Source organism: Dermacentor silvarum, chromosome 8 (assembly GCF_013339745.2).
Source record: "Dermacentor silvarum isolate Dsil-2018 chromosome 8, BIME_Dsil_1.4, whole genome shotgun sequence".
Classification (NCBI taxonomy): Eukaryota; Metazoa; Arthropoda; class Arachnida; order Ixodida; family Ixodidae; genus Dermacentor; species Dermacentor silvarum.
This window is the reverse complement of record NC_051161.1, coordinates 126,026,635-126,045,784: the sequence shown is the minus strand read 5'-3', so window position 1 is coordinate 126,045,784 and position 19,150 is coordinate 126,026,635. Positions and strand designations below refer to the sequence as shown.

Below are 19,150 nucleotides of genomic sequence, written 5' to 3'. Positions count from 1 at the left end.
TTGTTTTATCTGGAGAATCGCTGCACAGTTTTGTGTGGAGAGTTTGGAGACTAAAACATTGTCCGACATGGTCATCTTGGGCTTTGGCCAGCCGCTTGACGCGTTTATTGGGTAATATGTAATAACAGGAGTCCCGAGATCCATGTACGAGAGTGCACTTCACTGTCATGCATGCGACTTCGAAGAGTCTTCGCACACTTCCGCTCACGAAGAAAGAGTGAGCACAAAAGAAATGAATTGACGTCGGGGTTTCTTTTTCTTCTCACGCAGGAGTAATCAAAGCAGGCCATGACGTCGTCGGCGGGCGGAGGAGGCCTGCCCCCGGCGCGGGGCCTGTACGACCCCCGGCAGGAGCGCGAGTCCTGCGGCGTCGGTTTCATCGTCAGCATCGAGGGCGTACCCTCGCACAAGGTGAGAGGCGCCGGTGGTGCGTACTCGTAGCCTCGCTACGGAGTACCCTTCTCGTTGCGGCAAGAACGGGAAAAAATTGTATTAACCTGGTGGTCCCAATGTCGGCCCTGGTAATTTATCCGGCGTCGTACTATCACAGTAAAAGCTATCAGAGAACTGTGGTATTATAGCGTGTGTCCCAGCTAACTAACGTTAGCCAAGATGCTGGACGAAAAAAAAATGTCGCAGTTTTGCCCGAAAGGCGAAGCATCGATTGCGATAGCAATTTAGTAGAGCTATACGAAGCAAGGATAGTAGTTTAATGGGCCGTATTAAGTTATAAACATTCGCTTACTAACTGAATAGACAAGCACGTCACGCGTGCACAGGTAAACATGAACACATCTCGCTCGATGACCGCGGAAACTAGCTGTGAAAACACTGCAGTGAGAAAGCACGCCAGCAGCAGCGGGCAAATTGACCTTTGCGCTGTCTCTCGTCTCGCTTCAACACGAACTAAACATCGAAAGCACAGCGCATACGAAGCTACCGGCACTCGGCGCATGCACTTTGTCCGTATCGCAGATCGATTTGAAGATGAGGCCCGCGCGAGCACGCACTTCGCCCACATCGCAGATCGCTTTCAAGATACGGCGGCCGCGCGGCCTGGCCGTGAGCAGCAGCCGACGGAGCAGAACGCATCCCTCCTCCCTCTCGGTCGCCTCGCCCCCATGCCTTGCGCGTGAAAGGAGACCGAGCGCTTCCGGCCTGCCTAGCTCGCGTGCGCTACATTGAGCCGCTATTGGCGGCTCACCCTTGTACGCTTTCACTCGCACACACAGCGTATACGGTGCGCGGCGAAGATTTTATCGCCGTTGGACTTTATACGGAACCTCACGGCGACGACGAGGACGGCGACGGCAGAAATATGCTTGGCGTGTCCATATAGTTGCTATCGCAATAAAAAAAATGTCACAGTTTCGCCCTAAGGGCGAAGCAATGAATGCGATAGCAACACAGCAATGTCATACGAAGTAAGGTGAGCGGCTTTGGTAGCAATATGAATTGTAGTAAACATGAGCTGATTAAGTAAGCAGGTGTGCTGCGGCGTAAGTAGACCGACATGAAGAGAGTCTGGATGACCACGAGAAGGCGCGTGTGAAACGGTGGTGTTGATGAGAAGCGCTTCCCGTGGGCAGCGCGCGTGCGAAGGGACACACCTGTAGCGCTGCACTGCCGATCCGGGCAGCATTACATGTGTAGCGTGCGTTGGGAAATGTGGCCCGACTATTACTAACTGAATGAACAAACGTGGTGTGAGAGCGCACAAACAAACATAAATAGATCACACTGAATGACTGCAGACAACGACTGGCAAAACGCTGGCAGCAAGCCCATACGCTGCAGCGGGCGAAGGTACGTGCGGTCTATCGCTTCAACAGAAACTGAGCGGCGAATGCACAGTGCATGAAGGTCAGAGCCGTGTGGAGATAAGAGACGTTGCGGCGAGCGACGAGCGCGGTTGTTGGCAGAGGAGAAGTGCGCCCCCCCCCCCCCCCCCCCCCCGCTCCCTCCGGCGCTGGCTTCCCGCTTCCTTGCTTGCGCGTGGGAGAGATAAGAGACCCTGCGGTCGAGCGACGAGCGCGGTGGTTGGCACAGTAGAAGTGCCCCCCCCCCCCCCCCCCCGCTCCCTCCGGCGCTGGCTTCCCCCTGCGTTGCTTGCGCGTGGGAGATTGAGTGCGTTCGCTCTCCGTGATAGCGCGCGTCCCCGCACGCTTCCGCTCGGGCATACGGCGCGCGGTGAAGATTTTATCTATACGGAACCTCACGGTGACCGCGACGGCGACGACGACGGCTACGGCGACGCCGACGGCAGAAATCCGGTTGAAGTGTCCATATAATTGCTATCGCAATAAAATTATGACACGATTCACCGTCGTTTCTTTGCGGTCTGCCCGAAATGAACCAAGGCCTAAGTAATACAACATGAAGTTCTATCACGGGCTTAAGTATACTATGTACCATTGGACCAATGCTCACCGACGAAACGCCGGGTGTGCGCCATCGGAGGCAGCCGTGGCTCGGCCCAGCATGAGTCAGCGGCAACGAAGATGCTTGCTTCAAGGACGGAATCCCGTAGCGATTTCAGCTCCCGACTATAGCTTTGGCTTAGGACTGTCATGTGGAGCTAGGGCGCCCTCAAGTCCAGCACGCGCAAGTCGCGGCGGTGACGCGCAACTGAAGGACTCTGATACTGTACAGTACAACATGCCGGACGTGGAGCACATGCGCCTGCTCTACTGGGAAGCATCATACGCAGAACGTCCACACGTTTCGTTAAATCTTGCCCCCTCTTCCACCGCACAGCTAGCGTACCGCGATTATCGCCTCTACTGAACCCTATATATATATTGCTATGCGCCAATAGTTTACTTAAAAATCCAAGGCAGATCAATCGGAACGGTTGGCGTTTTTCGGAACTGGTACAAAGGCAGCCAGCCGAATGTCGTCTTCAGTCTCTACTCTGTCTCCACGTACATTCGCGCTCTTTCTGCCCTCTGTTGCGAGAGCTCGTGACATTTCCCCGTTGGCAGACGAAGCCCGCCGGGCAAGTCCCTCAATAGTTCTGGGATTGTAAGGCTTCAGGCGGGCAACGTGCGTCACCTCGGTTTTGGCCCAGTGCCGTCCACTGTTTGAGGCGTGCAATGCGATAGCTGACCTCGCTGAGACGTTCGAGTATAACGTAGGGCGCAGCATAGTGGGCAAGAACTTCTGGCACAAGCCGCGCTTCCGTAAAGGCGTCCAGAGCCACACAAGGACACTAAGATCGAAGTAAACATGCAGGCGGCGGCCGTCGTAGGGGATCTTTAACCGGTCCTGCGAAGCCGGGGTGTGTAGCCGAGCAAGGCGTCGCGCTTTTTCTGCTCGACAGAGGATTTTGGCCATAGAGTCATTGTCATGAGTGAAGTAAGGAAACATGGCGTCGAGTAGCCGGTGGTCTCGTGTCTCGCGGTGTTTAATGCATAGGTGACAAAAGGCAAGTATACTGTCCCAGTTCTTATGTGCGGAATCGACAGACATGGACAGCATGTTGGCAAGCGTTCTAGGTGTACGTACGCTCGACCAGACCATTAGTTTGTGGATGGTATGGCGTCGAATGGCGGAAGCCGAACACTGACGAAGGGTCTCTTCGACAACATCTGCGGTAAATTATCGCCCACGATCGCTGATTATGATGCGGGGAGAAACATGTCGGAGAATGACGGAATATAACAAGAAAGGAGAAACATCTCCTTTCTTGTTGCCGCTGCCGCCTCACAAACGCTGCCGCCTCACAATAACGGGCCAGGTGATCTACACACGCAAGAATCCAACGATCGCCGTTTTAGGATCGCGGAGAGATCTATACCAACTTGTCAAAAGGGGCGCTCGAAGGTGTAACTGGCTGAAGTCGACTATGCGGTGTGTTTGGAGGTCGCTTGTAACGCCGGCATTCGGTGCAGTTGGCGACGTACCGCTCGGTATCGTGACACATCTTGGACCAGTAAAAGCGTTCTCGAGCACGGTAGAGCGTTCGTGTGGAACCCAGATGGCCTGAAGCTGGGTCGTCGTGCATGGTGCGTAGTACTTGAATGCGGAGGCTCTTGGGGACAACTAAAAGGTAGCGCGCTCCAGTGGCCGAGTAGCTCTCCTTACACAGGACGCCGTCACGTAGGCGAAAACGTCTATCTTCTAAAGGCTCGTTCGCAGCCGCTGAGAGCGGCTGCAAGCTCTCGTCCTTCTGCTGCTCGGATTTGAAGGCACCCATATCAGGTAATACCGGAGATACAAAAGCGATGTAGTGATCGAAGTTGTCAGCGCCGCATTCAGTCATCGGAAGTGAAATCCGAGAGAGACAATCGGCGTCAGCGTGTCGTCGTCCGCTCTTGTAGGAAACAACAAAATCGTATTCCGGTAGACGGAGGGCCCAACGCGCAAGTCGACCGGAAGGGTCCCGCTGATTCACGAGCCAGCACAGTGAACGATGATCCGTGACCACTGTGAAGGTGCACCCGTAGAAGTATGAACGAAACCGTTGCACCGCGAAGATGACCGCCAATTAGGCACTCTTGCTCGCTCACTGTATAATTACACTCAGAGCTGACTCAAGGAGCGGCTAGCGTACGAGATCACGTGCTCACTACCGCCGATGCGCTGAACGAGCGCAGCGCCGATGCCAGCACCACTCGCATACGGTGTGAGCCTCTGTTGGTGCTGAAGGATCGAAGTGGGGAAGAATAAGCTGCGGACGTTTAGAGGAACTTCAATTGACGAAGCGAGGAATGGCACTATGTGGTCCACTCAAAAGGAACGCCTTTCTGGAGGAGGCGCGTAAGAGTATGTGCCGCGTCAGAAAATGTGGGAATGAATCGGCGAAAGCGTGAACATAAGCCTAAAAACCTTAGTGACTGCTTGACACCGTGAGGTTCCTTAAATGCCTCTACAGCCGCAGTCTTTTGTGGATCTGGTCGTATGCCTTCTTTATCTGACCTGATGTCCCAGCACAAGAGGTTTTGTCGTTCACCAAAATGGCACTTAGAATTGAGGACAGGGCCAGCTTTCTCCAAGCAGTTCAGCACCAACTCCAGGCGCTTGATGTGCTCACTAAATGCTCGCCCGAATATGTCAACGTCGTCCAGGTATAGCGCATGCAATTTCAAGCCGCGCAGCATATAGTTGTCCGTGAACCGTTCGAACGTGGCGGGCGCGTTGCACAGCCCGAAAGGCATGACGTTAAATTGAAATAAACCGTCGGGCGTCGCAAATGCTCGTTTTTCCCTTATCGCCAATGTGCATGAGAATTTGCCAGTTGCGCGCGAAGCGTTTATTTAAAAACGCAAGGCAGATCAATCGCGACCGTTGGCGTTTTCCGTGACCGGTACAGAGGCAGCCAGCCGAACGTCGTCTTCCTTCACTACCCTCTCTCTCTTCACGGTGTGTATGTATATATATCATCAGCCTATTTTTAAGGCCACTGGAAGGACGGAGGCCTCTCCCAGCGATCTCCAGTTACCCCTGCCTTGCGTTAGCCGACTCCAACTTGCGCCTGCAAGTTTCCCAATTTCATCACCCCACCGAGTTTTCTGCCGTCCTCGACTGCGTTTCCCTTCCTTGACACCCATTCTGCACCTCTCAGTGGTCCACCGGTTATCTGCCCTACGCATTACGGGCCCTGCCCAGCTCCATTTCGTTCTGTTAAAGTCAACTAGAATATCCGCTATCCCCGTTTGATCTCTGGTGCACACCGCTGTCCACGTTGGGCGCCCCTTTAGAGCATGTATCGACAGTTCACAGGTTTTCTACTGTACACTTTCTGTATATGATGCAAGAACCATTCGATAGCTACAAGTGATAAAGTGCAGTTTATGCAATTTTCGGGGATGGTATTTGTAATAAATAAAGTCAGATGCGGTAAATTATGCTATGGATAATCGTCAATTGTACTCTGTGTCGCACCTGCTCCGGAAATCAGTGTCTGCTTAATATTAGACTGTTTCTAAAGCTCGCATATATAGTTCAAACAGCGAAAGGCGGAACGCTGCCCTCGCAGGGACCGATTGAGCGCGGAGTGATGCTGCGTCTCCGTTCGTCAATCGTGTGTCTGACGCGCTTGTTGAAAATGCCAAAGCTGCGTACTTCTCTGCACTACACTCGCGGACGACTTTCTGCGGCAACGAAAGGCAAAGCGCACACGAAAATAGTCCCGCACTTTCATCCGCGTTAAGTTTAAGCCGAGGAAGAGAAAACATATATAGACACCTTATTTACACCAGCTAAATATAAGACAAAACACACAACACCGAGTGTTGACGTTGACGTATTTTGCGGCGTTTCCCTTCCGCGTCTGGACAAACGAGAGACGCTGTCGCACGTGGAATCTACGTCATTCCCCCAGCGTCTGTTCCGAGAAACCAAAAAGCGCTGCCAAACTCTGCAGGACTACTTGGCGCGGTGACACATGTGCAGCATCTACGCGTCCGTAGCTTTCCCTTCATTGCCACAGAAAGTTGTCCGCGAGTATACACAGCTTTAACCCACACACGTGCACTGTGTGTCGATTTTCTTTGTGCTCGTCTTACGCGCTGTTTCCCCGTTCAAATGCAACACTAACTAGCGCAACGTCGATCCCTTATGTCTGCTAGAGCATTAGAGAGAAAGAACAGTTCGGCTGCATATGCGATGTAATATTTCATCTGCGGCTTTTTTGATTTCATCATCATCATCAGCCTATATTTATGTCCACTGCAGAACGAAGGCCTCTCCCTGCGATCTCCAATTACCCCTGTCTTGCGCTAGCGTATTCCAACTTGCGCCTGGGAATTTCCTAACCTCATCATCCCATCTGACTTTCTGCCGTCCTCGACTGCGCTTCCCTTCTCTTGGTATCCATTCTGTAACCATAATGGTCCACCGGTTATCCATCCTACGCATTACATGGCCTGCCCAGCTCCATTTCTTCCGCTTAATGTCAACTAGAATATCGTCTACCCCCGTTTGTTCTCTGATCCACAGCGCTCTCTTCCTGTCTCTTAACGTTACTCCTAAGATTTTTCGTTCCATCGCTCTTTGTGCGGTCCTTAACTTGTTCTCGAGCTTCTTTGTTAACCTCCAAGTTTCTGCCCCATATGTTAGCACCGGTAGAATGCAATGATTCTACACTTTTCTTTTCAATGACAGTGGTAAGCTCCCAGTCAGGATTTGGCAATGCCTGCCGTATGCACTCCAACCCAATTTTATTCTTCTGTAAATTTCTTTCTCTTGATCAGGTTCCCCTGTGAGTAATTGACCTAGATAAACATATTCCTTTACAGACTCTAGAGGCTGACTGGCGATCCTGAATTCTTGTTCCCTTGCCAGGCTATTGAACATAATCTTTGTCTTCTGCATATTCATCTTCAACCCAATTCTTGCACTTTCTCGATGAAGGTCCTCAATCGTTTGTTGTAATTCCTCTCCATTGTTGCTCAATAGGACAATGTCATCTGCAAACCGAAGGTTGCTGAGACATTCGCGGTCGATCCTCACTCCTAATCCTTCCCAGTCTAAGAGCTTGAATACTTCTTCTAAGCATGCAGTGAATAGCATTGGAGAGATTGTGTCTCCTTGCCTGACCCCTTTCTTGATAGGTATCTTTCTACTTTTCTTGTGGAGAACCAAAGTAGCTGTGGAATCCTTGTAGATAGTTGCTAAGATATTCACGTATGCCTCCTCTACCCCTTGATTACGCAATACCTCCCTGATGACTCCGACAATTTGATTTCATACCTTGTGTCATTAGAGCGCTTTAGATATAACGACGTCGAACGACGCAAGCGGCTCGCTTTCGAAAGATAAACGCGCGTTGCTTGCATGTTTCATTGAAAAACACTACATATACGCGAAGAACGGTGTTTTATAGCGAGTGTTTCCCGCTGCTCGCGGTCGTTAGCGAGGCGCTTGTTCATTGTTCCCGGAATTTCCAGTCTTGAGCCTCGTCGGTGGGTATGCTGCTTTGGACGTAATTTATTGCTTACCATTGGCGTTCCTTTTTAAGCGAAATATCTTCGGCACCGATTTAAACTGTTCGCGCATTTCTCGAGAGCTTAAAGAGTTCGCCTTCTGCTCCGTACATGTTGAAGATCACGGCGAGTTTCGCGCCACGCGCGCTTTAATTACCGCTAGGCGTTTTCGGTCTATGCTATGGATAACGCGAGGTTTTGTTTTCAAACTCTGCAAGTTTTGCCCGAACTGAGGAAAGAATGTGCCTAAGCCGCAACGACCGATCGCCGACAAGCGAGAATGGGCCTATACGCTCAGCCTATTAGGTTGCTTCTTTTTCATCCGAAACGCCCTCGTCTACTTTAATGGGACTACGTCACATGTATCGCAGAATCTGCTGACGCACTGTACGGAAACAACGCTTCTCGTAGAAAGTCAGGGTGCGGCGGAAATAATGCCGTCTGCGTTGTTTCGGCGCATTGTTTAAACGTGCGTATCGGGCAGCAGTTGCGCATTGCACAACGTTTCTTCTTTTTTTGTTGCTTTTTACTTGTCTCATTTTTTGTCGCAATATATGAGTGTTGTTCAATAGATGTGGCCTCTGGCACACTTCACTTTGTCGTCCATTAGGGAAATTTTACACTGCTAGGCGTGCATCTTTATAGACCAGAAAAAAAATATTAAGCTCTTTTCTAATAGCTATTTTTGTTTCACCGGTCTGAAGACTGACGAAGGGAGTATCGGGGAGCCAGTGGAGTACAGGACTGTTAATAACTTTCTGAATTTCTAAGGCAACACACCCCAACAAATTTTTCACGAGATGACCACTGTGTTCGAGACGGATGTCTCATCGTATGACGTCGTTAAGCACTGGCATCGGCAGTTCGAATGTGGGCTGAACTTGGTCTAAACGACACAGACTCCCGGTCAATGGGACACCCTTACAAAAGTGGCGACAGTCATTTGGAAGATCGCCGCATAACGATTCAAGAGGGTCCATAAGAAGTATTATTCAGGAACATCTGCAAAACGCGAAAGGTGTCAGCGCGTTGGGTTCTTCGCTTGCTTTCTGCTTTCCACGAGGACGATCCAGTGGCCTACCGCGCGTGGCGCAAAACTCTTGGCTACGTGCCGTAGACTTTTTGTGTAAAATTGATTAAACTGGATGAAATTTGGGTGTTATCGTTATGAACTAGAAATTAAATTCCAGTCTAAACAATGGAAGTACTGTACGGCTCACCACTCTCACACAGGCACGCACGCAAGCTCGAGCTAGCCAGATGATGCTTACAGTTTTTTTTAGTCGGCAGGAAGGGGGTTGTGATGACAGATTTCCTGCTCAAAGGTGCCACCGTAACGGAGACCCACTGTGCTAACTTGCTGACAAAATTAATGAAAGCCATCAAAATCAGCAGGCGTGTCATGTTGCCAAGAGGCGTCCTGCTCTTGCAAGACAATGCACCTGCTCACAACTCGCATGTTGCTCCAAGGACAAACCTGACTTCTACAAAAACAGCATCCGCAGATTGCGTGAAGCGGTGGCAGTAGTGCGTGGCTCTCGGTGCTGGCTCTGTAGAAGAATGTAAATAAATAGGCCAACTTTCGTGCTTTTCAGCCCACAAGGAGTGGGTCAGGGGAAATCTTTATTGAACGCCCCTCGTATTTTGCCGGTGGCTTCTGTCAGCTACTACGTGGGATCGGTGTTATTTTGCGAGTGTATATATATATATAGACATTATCATAAGCCAATAGACAGTGACACCAAGGACATGGGGGGGGGGGGGGATGCACGTACTAATTGAATTAAAGAAATGATAAATTAATGAAAATGATATGATCTGATTACTAAAAATCGGGCCCCTCGGTTCCCTTTCTTCTCGTTCATTACATAACAAGGGCTCGAATCCGGCAAGATTGATGCCTTCAGGTAGCATATGTGGGTTTATTGACCAGTTGCCTTCCCCCAGAGAGATCACGTAATCGTGACGCCTGCGGCAGAAAGGATGTTCCACATCCGCTGCCTAGGTTTGTGAGTGGTGGTGCTGGCTAACACTCCCAGGATTAATTCTAGTTTTAAGACAAATACCCTAGAAAGTGGATGGGAAAACGGCTCCGCGGTAGCTCAATGGTGAGAGCATCGCACGCGTAATGCGAAGGCGTGGGTTCGTTCCCCACCTGCGGCCAGTAGTTTTTTCATCCATTTTCATTTTCATTAATTTATCTTTAATTTAATTAGTAAGTGCATTTCCCCCATGCTGTCCTTGGTGTCACTGTTTTTTCGCTTATGATATGATTAATAAAAATCGGGCCCCTCGGTTCCCTTTCTTCTCGTTCACACACACACACACACACACACACACACACACACACACACACACACACACACACACACACACACACACACATATATATATATATATATATATATATATATTGATGGAGTTCCTCCCTCGCCTTATTTCTCAACCACACGTTTCCCATGTATTTATTATTTTATCCATTTATTTACTTATTTTTGTTAAAGCCGTTGGTTGTGTATGCCGCCTTGGAGGCTTTTCTAAAAACTGACCTTGTTTCCGTCCGCCGCCGTCATTTTCCTCTCGCCGATATACATGTAGATACATAGTCGGAGAGAGACGACACGCATCGCACGCTGGTAATAAGAATTCCCATTCACGTGTTTAAACAGCTTTCAATTCTCGTCTCATTGATTCTTCTTCTCTCTCTCTTTTTTTTTTTTTACTACGCTTTATTTCCTCACAAGCGTATCGCAGTGTAAAAAAAAAGCGCACCAAAAATTGCGCTACGACGAGTAGTTACTAAGTGCTGCTTCGACACGAACGTGGAATCTTTATTGGCAGCGTGCGGTTCGTAAGCGCGTGTAAGCATAGCCGCTTTTGACCGCGCGCCCCGTAATAGACTGCCGGGAGAAAAATAGCGCTAGAAATCACCGTCTCTTACGCCTCGCCTGCCCGCATTGTTGGCTTGGTTCCTTTACGGTTTCTCGTTCTGCGTGCCATTCCGGCTCGACGCGCTCGATAACTGCGCCGCGGCCGTCGGGGTCGATAGCGGTCATTTTTTTTTTTTTTTTCGTTTCTTTTTCTTCGGGTCTGTCTGCGCGCGTTGGGCTTCTCCGCACAATGGGTCACACTGCGGGAAAGCAAGCTCTGCAGGCCGCTGCGGGAAAACGAGTGGCGTAGGTGGTAATAAGAAAAGGGGGGGGGGGGGGGGGACTAGGCGCGAGGCCGTTGACCCTCTTGCACGTTGCGCGATCGTTCGCGAATGGTTGAAATTTGTGGGCGGACATTCGTCAAGATTTAGATGCGGGTTAAATTTCGCGTCTGTCGAGGGTGGACTTGACTGTAGTAACGAGTTCCATTTTTAACACGAAAGTGTTTTATGCCGGGGTCCACCAAGACTTCAGTGACGTATTTCCGTCACGGAAATACGTCATAGAACATAATACAAAGAAAGAAACCAGAAGAAAAAGTTCCACAAACATGCAAAATTTGGCAATCGAACCCACGACCTCTCGGTCCGCGACGATAGATCGCCGAGCGTTTAACCCATTGCGCCACAAACGCATTTGCACAGCTACACAGACGCGCCTTATATATCTTACACTCCTCCGTGTACCCGCGCTCTTGCTCGGGGCGGTGCCGCCGCCTACGAGCAGAAAAGAGAAATACTGCATTATGACACTAACGCGCACCGACAGTGAACGCTTCGGTGGTCTCAGCACTACGACGCCTCGATGCCAGCATTCGAAGGGACGCTGGCATCAAGAAGCACTACCAACGCCACCTAGGTGGCGTTCACCGTACTCAGCACAGCGGAGCGTGGCCTCCGCAATTAGCTCTGAAAATGTTTCTGAAGGTGATCGCGGAGGCTGCAATTACGACGCGCTGTACGCGCTGATTTGACTCGGTGACGATTCAGTTACGTGCTTTGTCTTGCGCGTTGTATTAGTGTGTCAGTTACGTGCTTCGTCTTTCGCGTTGTGCTAGCGTGTGCAGCGTAGTGCAGCTTCCATATGCACGACGGTTGCTCATGGTCATCGACGTTGGTAGTCGTGATGGAGGAGACGTGCCACCAGGCGTCAGCGTGGGTGCATCAACGCCTAAGGGCGCTTTAGCCACAAAACACCAATAGACATTATATATCAATGTGCAATAAACATTACACTACTTCTGTGAAGACACGTTTCACTTTCGTGTTCTATACCGATTCCTATATAAGAGGGATCAACCACATTTTTTGTTCATTCTAACAAAAAGGCCCACTGAGCTTGGCTCGACGTTTCGAGCTTCCGCCCACGGGCGTCTTTTAACTGCTGAGAAAAAGCTTATGAATGTAAATGAGGCTTGTTTTCTTTTGCGTCTTCTTCTGCCAGGGTGGAAATTTAAGTTGGGCTTTTTTTTTTATTGATGCTTGCTCATGGCCGTAGCTACAGCGCCAGGAAGACAAGACGGACAGGAGCGTGCTGTGTGCGTCTACTCCTGTGCGTCTTGTCTTCCTCGAGCTGCACCTGTTCTTCTTCATGTAAATGAAGTTGAATGTCGCGAGACTCTACCTCTCAACAAAGCGGACCATGTCATGTTTGAGGCGTACAATTCGTTAAGAACAGCTAATGTCTCCTGAACGTTTGTCAGACCTTCCGAGTGTGAGGTTGTAGAAAAGTGATATAAAGGTGGCATTGCACCAAAGAGCACTTATTTTTTTTCATTATGGAAATAATTCCACAATGGCAAAAACACCACTCTCGCCCCGAGAAAACGCTTGCTAGGCCAGAAAAGGGCTAACTAAAGGCGGGTGGCGACGCCGTCTGGAAGTTCCTGCACCAGCCCGCCGTCACGTCATGCATTTTGACGATGTCTGCTAGGGTCTAAGTAAATATTTAGCGGTCAAGATTGTCTTCATTGTGTTCTAAGGCGCCAAAGACTGCATGTGGCAAGTTTCGGGAACCTTTACGGAGCCAACGTCGCCAAAATTTGAAAGGTTTTCTTTGAAATTTATGACGTCACAATGATGTATCGGCGTGCGGTTCTCGCTCGAAATTTAAAAAAAAAACGAAACTTTTAGCCTTCATTTTCTCGTTTAATAATCAATGGATCATCGCAAAATTAGCTACAACAGAGTTTTCAAACGCTGCCAGCCTAAACTGATGTACGAGTATTGTTTCGCTTTAGTGTCCGTTTAAGTTGCTACGCTATTTCTAGTTGTAACCTCGCTTACTTGGACGGTGCAGCTCCTCTCACATCTGCTCACGCTCGCTGGAGGATTTTTTTTTCTTACTGTAATGAAGGAGACCGATATCTTGTAATTTACAGCTTCGAAATTACATGACAGCGTTAGCGAGTGGTAAAGACAAATTAACAGAATAGACGATGTTCATTTCGATTTTTTTTAGTGTGCACCGATCGTCGTTTTCAGTTAAGCGCATCTTGTAGATAATGGAATCGATCACGAGTGATGCGGGGCTGGATTAAGAAATATATGAGATTAGGACTTGTAAACATTTTGCCTTATGCGCCGCTTATCGTACCCTTTTTGCCGCGTGGGCGCCCATATCTTCAAAGCGATCTGCGATGTGTACAAAATGCGCCGAGTGCTGGTAGCTTCGTATGCGTTGTGCTTTCGACGCTTGGTTCGCGTTGAAGCGAGACGCTGCATGAATGTCAATTCGCTCGCTGTTGATGCCTCGCCGAGCAGCGTCTGTGTGATTTGTGGTGCAATTGTATAGATGCGTTACTTGCTGACGGCGCCGAGCAGCGTCTGTGTCCTTTCCCAAAGCAAGCAAAACCGTGCTATCGCTCGACAAACTTGGTTTAACCGCGTTCAACCACGCCAAACTTTTTTTTCTTCTTTCTCTTTTTTTTATTTTGCGTGCGCGACCGGGCTGGAATACGCGCTCGTGTTTTTGTTTGGCCTTGCTACGTGGTGCGCAGTGGCCTTTTCCTGCGGCAGCTGGACCGACGGATAGTAGTCAAATCCAGGCTGCGCATTTTTCAAGCGCTGCCGATAGGTGTAAATCAAGAATCTGCCCCAACTCGTCCAATGCTCCATTCTTCCTCCCCTTCTCTGCTGTGGGGAGTGATGCCTCGGACTGCTAGCTCTCCCTTTCTCCTACCCTCGTAATTCGGCGCTGAGTTATTCGCCCACTAAAGAGTTGGACGAATACTAGGAATTGCGTACACGATTCGACTCGTATTTGATTCAAGAATTTCATGTTCTCATTTTTCTATGGCTTGAGTTCTTAAAAAATCCACAAGGTAGTTCCATGCTACGGTCGGGTGAATAACAATTTTCCCTTTTCTAACTTTCTAATATTTGTTTTTCTGGTCGAATAAACAGCATAAATGAGCTTAAAACTAAAGCCTAGATTCAGAAAGACCTCTGCAACAATATCACTGCAGATGTCAGCTGTTACACTAATTCTACCAGAAATACTTAAACATTCTTGCAACCACTATTTTCAAGGGACTAATATGCTTCAGGATGTATTATTGCCTTGTGTAGATGCTGGTTTCTAAGCTAACGTGTGAAACACTATTTGATGTTAAAAATGTTTGCGCACCTTGCATGTAATCTAGGCTGTTTACTGACAGTCTGCTGGCTGTTCTTTCTGTTTATTTTTTTGTGTGTTGGTGTTTGCGCGTGGGAACTAAATCTTTGTTTTCTTGGTGGATCTCACCTTGTTTGTATCGCTATGTTTTACATCTTGTTTTCTATAAACCAGGGGAATACTTTATGTTCAATTCGATATTCGAAACTATTCTTTTTTGTGCGGATATTGATATATGATTCGAAAACTTCAATATTTGCATGCCCCATTGTGTGTACCTATGGATCATCTTGAAAAGTTTCTTTAGGGGCAGAACGATTTAAAAAAAAGTAAATAATAATAATAAATAAAAAGAACCGGCTGCTAGCGACTAGTAATTGTAATGGAGGCTCGAAAGCAATGATTGTAGTTAACGGACGCGCATGCGCCACTCTTACTCTCGCAGATCATCCAAGATGCGGAGACCATGTCTCGGCGCATGGAGCATCGTGGAGCCTGTGCCTGCGACAACAACACGGGCGATGGAGCCGGCGTCATGATGGCCGTCCCCGACAAGTTCTACCGCAAGAGGCTCAGGTGCGCTGCACGAGGAGTGCATGATCCCGACCTGCAACACGTCCGCATACTGTCCCGCATACTGTCACGCATACCGTCACGCATACCGTCACGTATACCGTCACGTATACCGTCACGCATACCGTCACACAATCTGTCCCACGTACCGCCACACGTACCGCCACACGTACCGCCACACGTACCGCCACACGTACCTGCCACACGTACCGCCACACGTACCTGCCACACGTACCGCCACACGCACCGCCACACGTACCGCCACACGTACCTGCCACACGTACCGCCACACGTACCGCCACACGTACCGCCACACGTACCTGCCACACGTACCGCCACACGTACCGCCACACGTACCTGCCACACGTACCGCCACACGTACCGCCACACGTACCTGCCACACGTACCGCCACACGTACCGCCACACGTACCGCCACACGTACCGCCACACGTACTGCCACACGTACCGCGACACGTACCGCCACACGTACCTGCCACACACACGTACCGCCACACGTACCGCCACACGTACCGCCACACGTACCGCCACACGTACCGCCACACGTACCGCCACACGTACCGCCACACGTACCTGCCACACGTACCTGCCACACGTACCGCCACACGTACCTGCCACACGTACCTGCCACACGTACCGCCACACGTACCGCCACACGTACCTGCCACACGTACCTGCCACACGTACCTGCCACACGTACCTGCCACACGTACCTGCCACACGTACCGCCACACGTGCCGCCACACGTACGGCCGCACATTCTGTCACAGATTTTCTCCCACATTTTGTCACGCATGCGTTGCGCAGATGTCACATCGTAGTGAAGGTGAAAAACAAAATACTGCCAAAAGTGGTTTAAGAACCTGACCATTTATTAGGCGAACTTGTGCGGCCGAAAGACAAGCGACACTCGAGTCGCAACGATAGCGGCGAGCAAAGACTTCGGTCGTCGAATGTGAATTCACAGGTCAAGTCTGTCCCGGTGTCTGCAGCAAACGTTCGCTGTCCGTGGTGGCTGTGTCCAAGGACAGAGTACACAAGAGACAAGAGAGAGAGAGACGAAACTTTATTTTGATGAGGCATGGAGAAGCGTCGATCTCCGTGGTGGGTGGAGCCTAATAATCAAAACATACACAAGAGACAAAGAATTTCGAGGTGCCGGGATACGGACAGACCAGTCCACAGACTATGAACGAGAGAGAGAAAGCTCTTCTGTTTCAGCCGTGTGGTTAGCCTGCGTATTCGCCTATATGCGAATGGACATGAATGGTTGATTATGACCGATAAGTTCCACAGCAAACTTATGCAGCTTCTTCGCGAAGAAGGCCTGCCCACATTTGTTTAACCATAATAATCCGTCTGTCAAACCGTACCGTAATAAAAAGATCACCGCGCAAGCACTCCGTACAGATGGTTAACCAGCGAAGCTGAAACGTGCGGCCCCGGTGTTATTTCGCAGGGTTAATATTCACTGGGTTAATCCCGACGGGACATTGAAGTATTTTTCAATTATTGGTTACGTTTTTGTGTTTCTTAATGAGGTTACACACACGTTCGGCTGCGACGGAGAAAACGACGTCCCTGATGGTGTGCCCGCAGTCCGCCGCTGTCGCATTGCCGCTTGCGATTCTTCAAAATTAGGTTGCTTCGAAATTAAATCTGTCCGTCACGCAAGCTTACGCACGCACGATGGCTCACACCCTCTTAAGCAATGGCTCATACCCCCGTAAACGCGGCCTCCCCATTACAACGACAGAAGAGAAGTGAAATTCTACGCTGGAATGATGAGCGGCAACGGAGTCATCTGTGGAAGACGACGACGACGCTCGAGCCCTTGCTGATGACAGTTTTCGGCGTGCAGGCGACAGACGGACGAATCGGCTAGCTGCATATAAAAAGTTTGCTGTTTTATCCATGTATCACCGTACATCCCAAAGTAATGGGTGGTGCTCGCATACATTCTATAGTGAAGAACACCATTCGCGTAGCTCCGCAATCTGATTGGACAAAATCTCTCGCTATTATAATGAACGACAGCATTCAAGAAATTTCTGCAGCAGAAGGTGCGTGCCTTGCGCCGAGCGAAACTTGATTAATAACGGTGGTAATTCCGTGAAAAACGCTCACCGGCGAAAAAAGAAAGTTAGTGTATTTGTGGTAATAAACTCCGCACTAGGAGCTCATTAGCTCCAGCGGCGTTAATTACGAAAGTTGGATAGCCAACATATTCCGTCTGGGCTCTACAAACGTGTGCGTTGTTCTTTGTCGGACACTCATTATTCGGAAGCATCCGATGGCGTGCCAGTAATTGGACGCCACGGAGCAGCGCAGAACGCCCGCAGATGGGACGATTAAGTAGGATGAGGCGCGAGCATCCAATCGAAGCGCAGCGGAGACGTTCCGTTATTTGCACTGCTTGTGTGCCGGATTGGACGAGATGCGGGATTGTACACATGTGTGTATGTGCGCGTCTTCGTTTAGTGTAGGATGCAACCTGACACAGAAAGCGGCGAATGTCCGCTTCGATGGCGACCTGCCTATTGCCTACAAGCAACTCGCCGAATATATTGGCCTTGGCTTTTCCAAACCACTGACGATAATATAATAGGATGATGTTCTCGCGGTTGTGAAAAGTGCTCAGCGTCTTCAGCTGCATGTTGCGACGGCGCGACGTCATACCGTATCAATATGGAGTGGTGTCGGGGTAGCAGCACTCGCTATCTGGCGTGATTCAAAAGGGAATCTATTGTCCTGATAGTTTAGGAGCGCAATGTAATATAATATTTACACCTGTTCAGGTCGTATTTACTGAGCACGTTTCTCGCAAAATTATACATACAATAACAAGGATACGTGGTCCTCCACTAAACAACATGGCCGGAGAGAGAGGTTTAAATTCTCAGTGCCTTCGCCGTTGTGTACTTTGGCACTTCAGAACCATGTGTTACTTAGCTTATATAATAAGGCGGCTCTAAACAGGAGCGAGGGGGAGCGGCCGACCCCACAATATTAACGCAGAAAATCCGGGGTCGGCGCCGCCATCGGCGGGGTTATCCGTGAGCGAAATTTCCGTATACAGGGTGTCCCAGCTATCAGGCAGCACAATTAAAAAAAAAAAAAAAGAGGAACGGCGTTACGCGGAGCAAACCTAGTGCATATTGTTTCCAGTACAGTGGAGTAGCCGCCTGTATTTTTTCGTTACTGAGGTTTAAATAATTAATTTTAATTATATAACTCGCGAAGTACTGTCCTTATTATCAAACTGTCAATGAGAAAGTCGTAGAGCAACATGAAAAACTCCAGATACAGCTTTCCGTTGTGCAATACGTGCTACACAAAAGTGTTTTTCCGAGCATGAAAGAAGCCCGCGAATACACGCAAAGTGCCTCGAGCGGCCAGTCGTGCGGCAATTCTGCGTGTATTCGCGGGCTTCTTTCACACTCGGAAAAACACATTTATGTAGCACGTATTGAGCCAGAGAAAGCTGTATCGGGAGTTTTTCATGTTGCTTTACAACTTTCTCATTGACACTTTGATAATGAGGACAGTACTTCTCGAGTTAGATAATTAATTACAATTAATTAATTAAATCCCAGTAACGAAAAAATTACTGGCGGCTACTCCACTGTACTGGAAACAATACGCATTAGGTTGGCTTCGCGTAAGGCCGTTCCTCTTTTTTTTAATCGTGCTGCGTGATAGCTGGGACACCCTGTATATTTAAGTATATGTATATGCAGGTCCCGCACGAAAATTCGAAAAAGAAACGCTTACCGTATGTACTATCGTTCAAGGTTTACTCCCAATACACTAAAGTTGCGATGAACAAAAAAGTCCCAGTTTCGCCCGGAAGGCGAAGCATCGATTGCGACAGCAAATTAGCAGACAGCTATGCGAAGTAGGGATAGTGCAGTCAAACCTCGTCAATACGTACCCGCTTAATGCGTAATTGCGGCTTAAACGTAGTCGCGAAGATTCCTCCACCCAGCCCCCATTGAGCCCCATGTATTGGCTGACCGCTTAAGCCGTAGTCGCTCATTGCCCACCAAACGGTTAGTGCGTATTATTTTTCTTGTTCTACACGC

General features: G+C 49.3%; 1 protein-coding gene across 1 annotated transcript in view; it reads left to right on the top strand.

Moving 5' to 3' along the window:
• The first annotated feature begins 251 nt into the window (after window positions 1–251).
• Window positions 252–19,150, top strand: part of LOC119461673 (uncharacterized) — a 137,573-nt gene continuing 118,674 nt past the window's right edge. Inside the window, exons 1-2 of the mRNA XM_037723043.2 lie at window positions 252–411; window positions 14,919–15,049. Coding sequence (XP_037578971.1) covers window positions 289–411; window positions 14,919–15,049 — 254 coding nt within the window. The 5' untranslated portion in view covers window positions 252–288. The remainder of the gene's footprint in view (window positions 412–14,918; window positions 15,050–19,150) is intronic.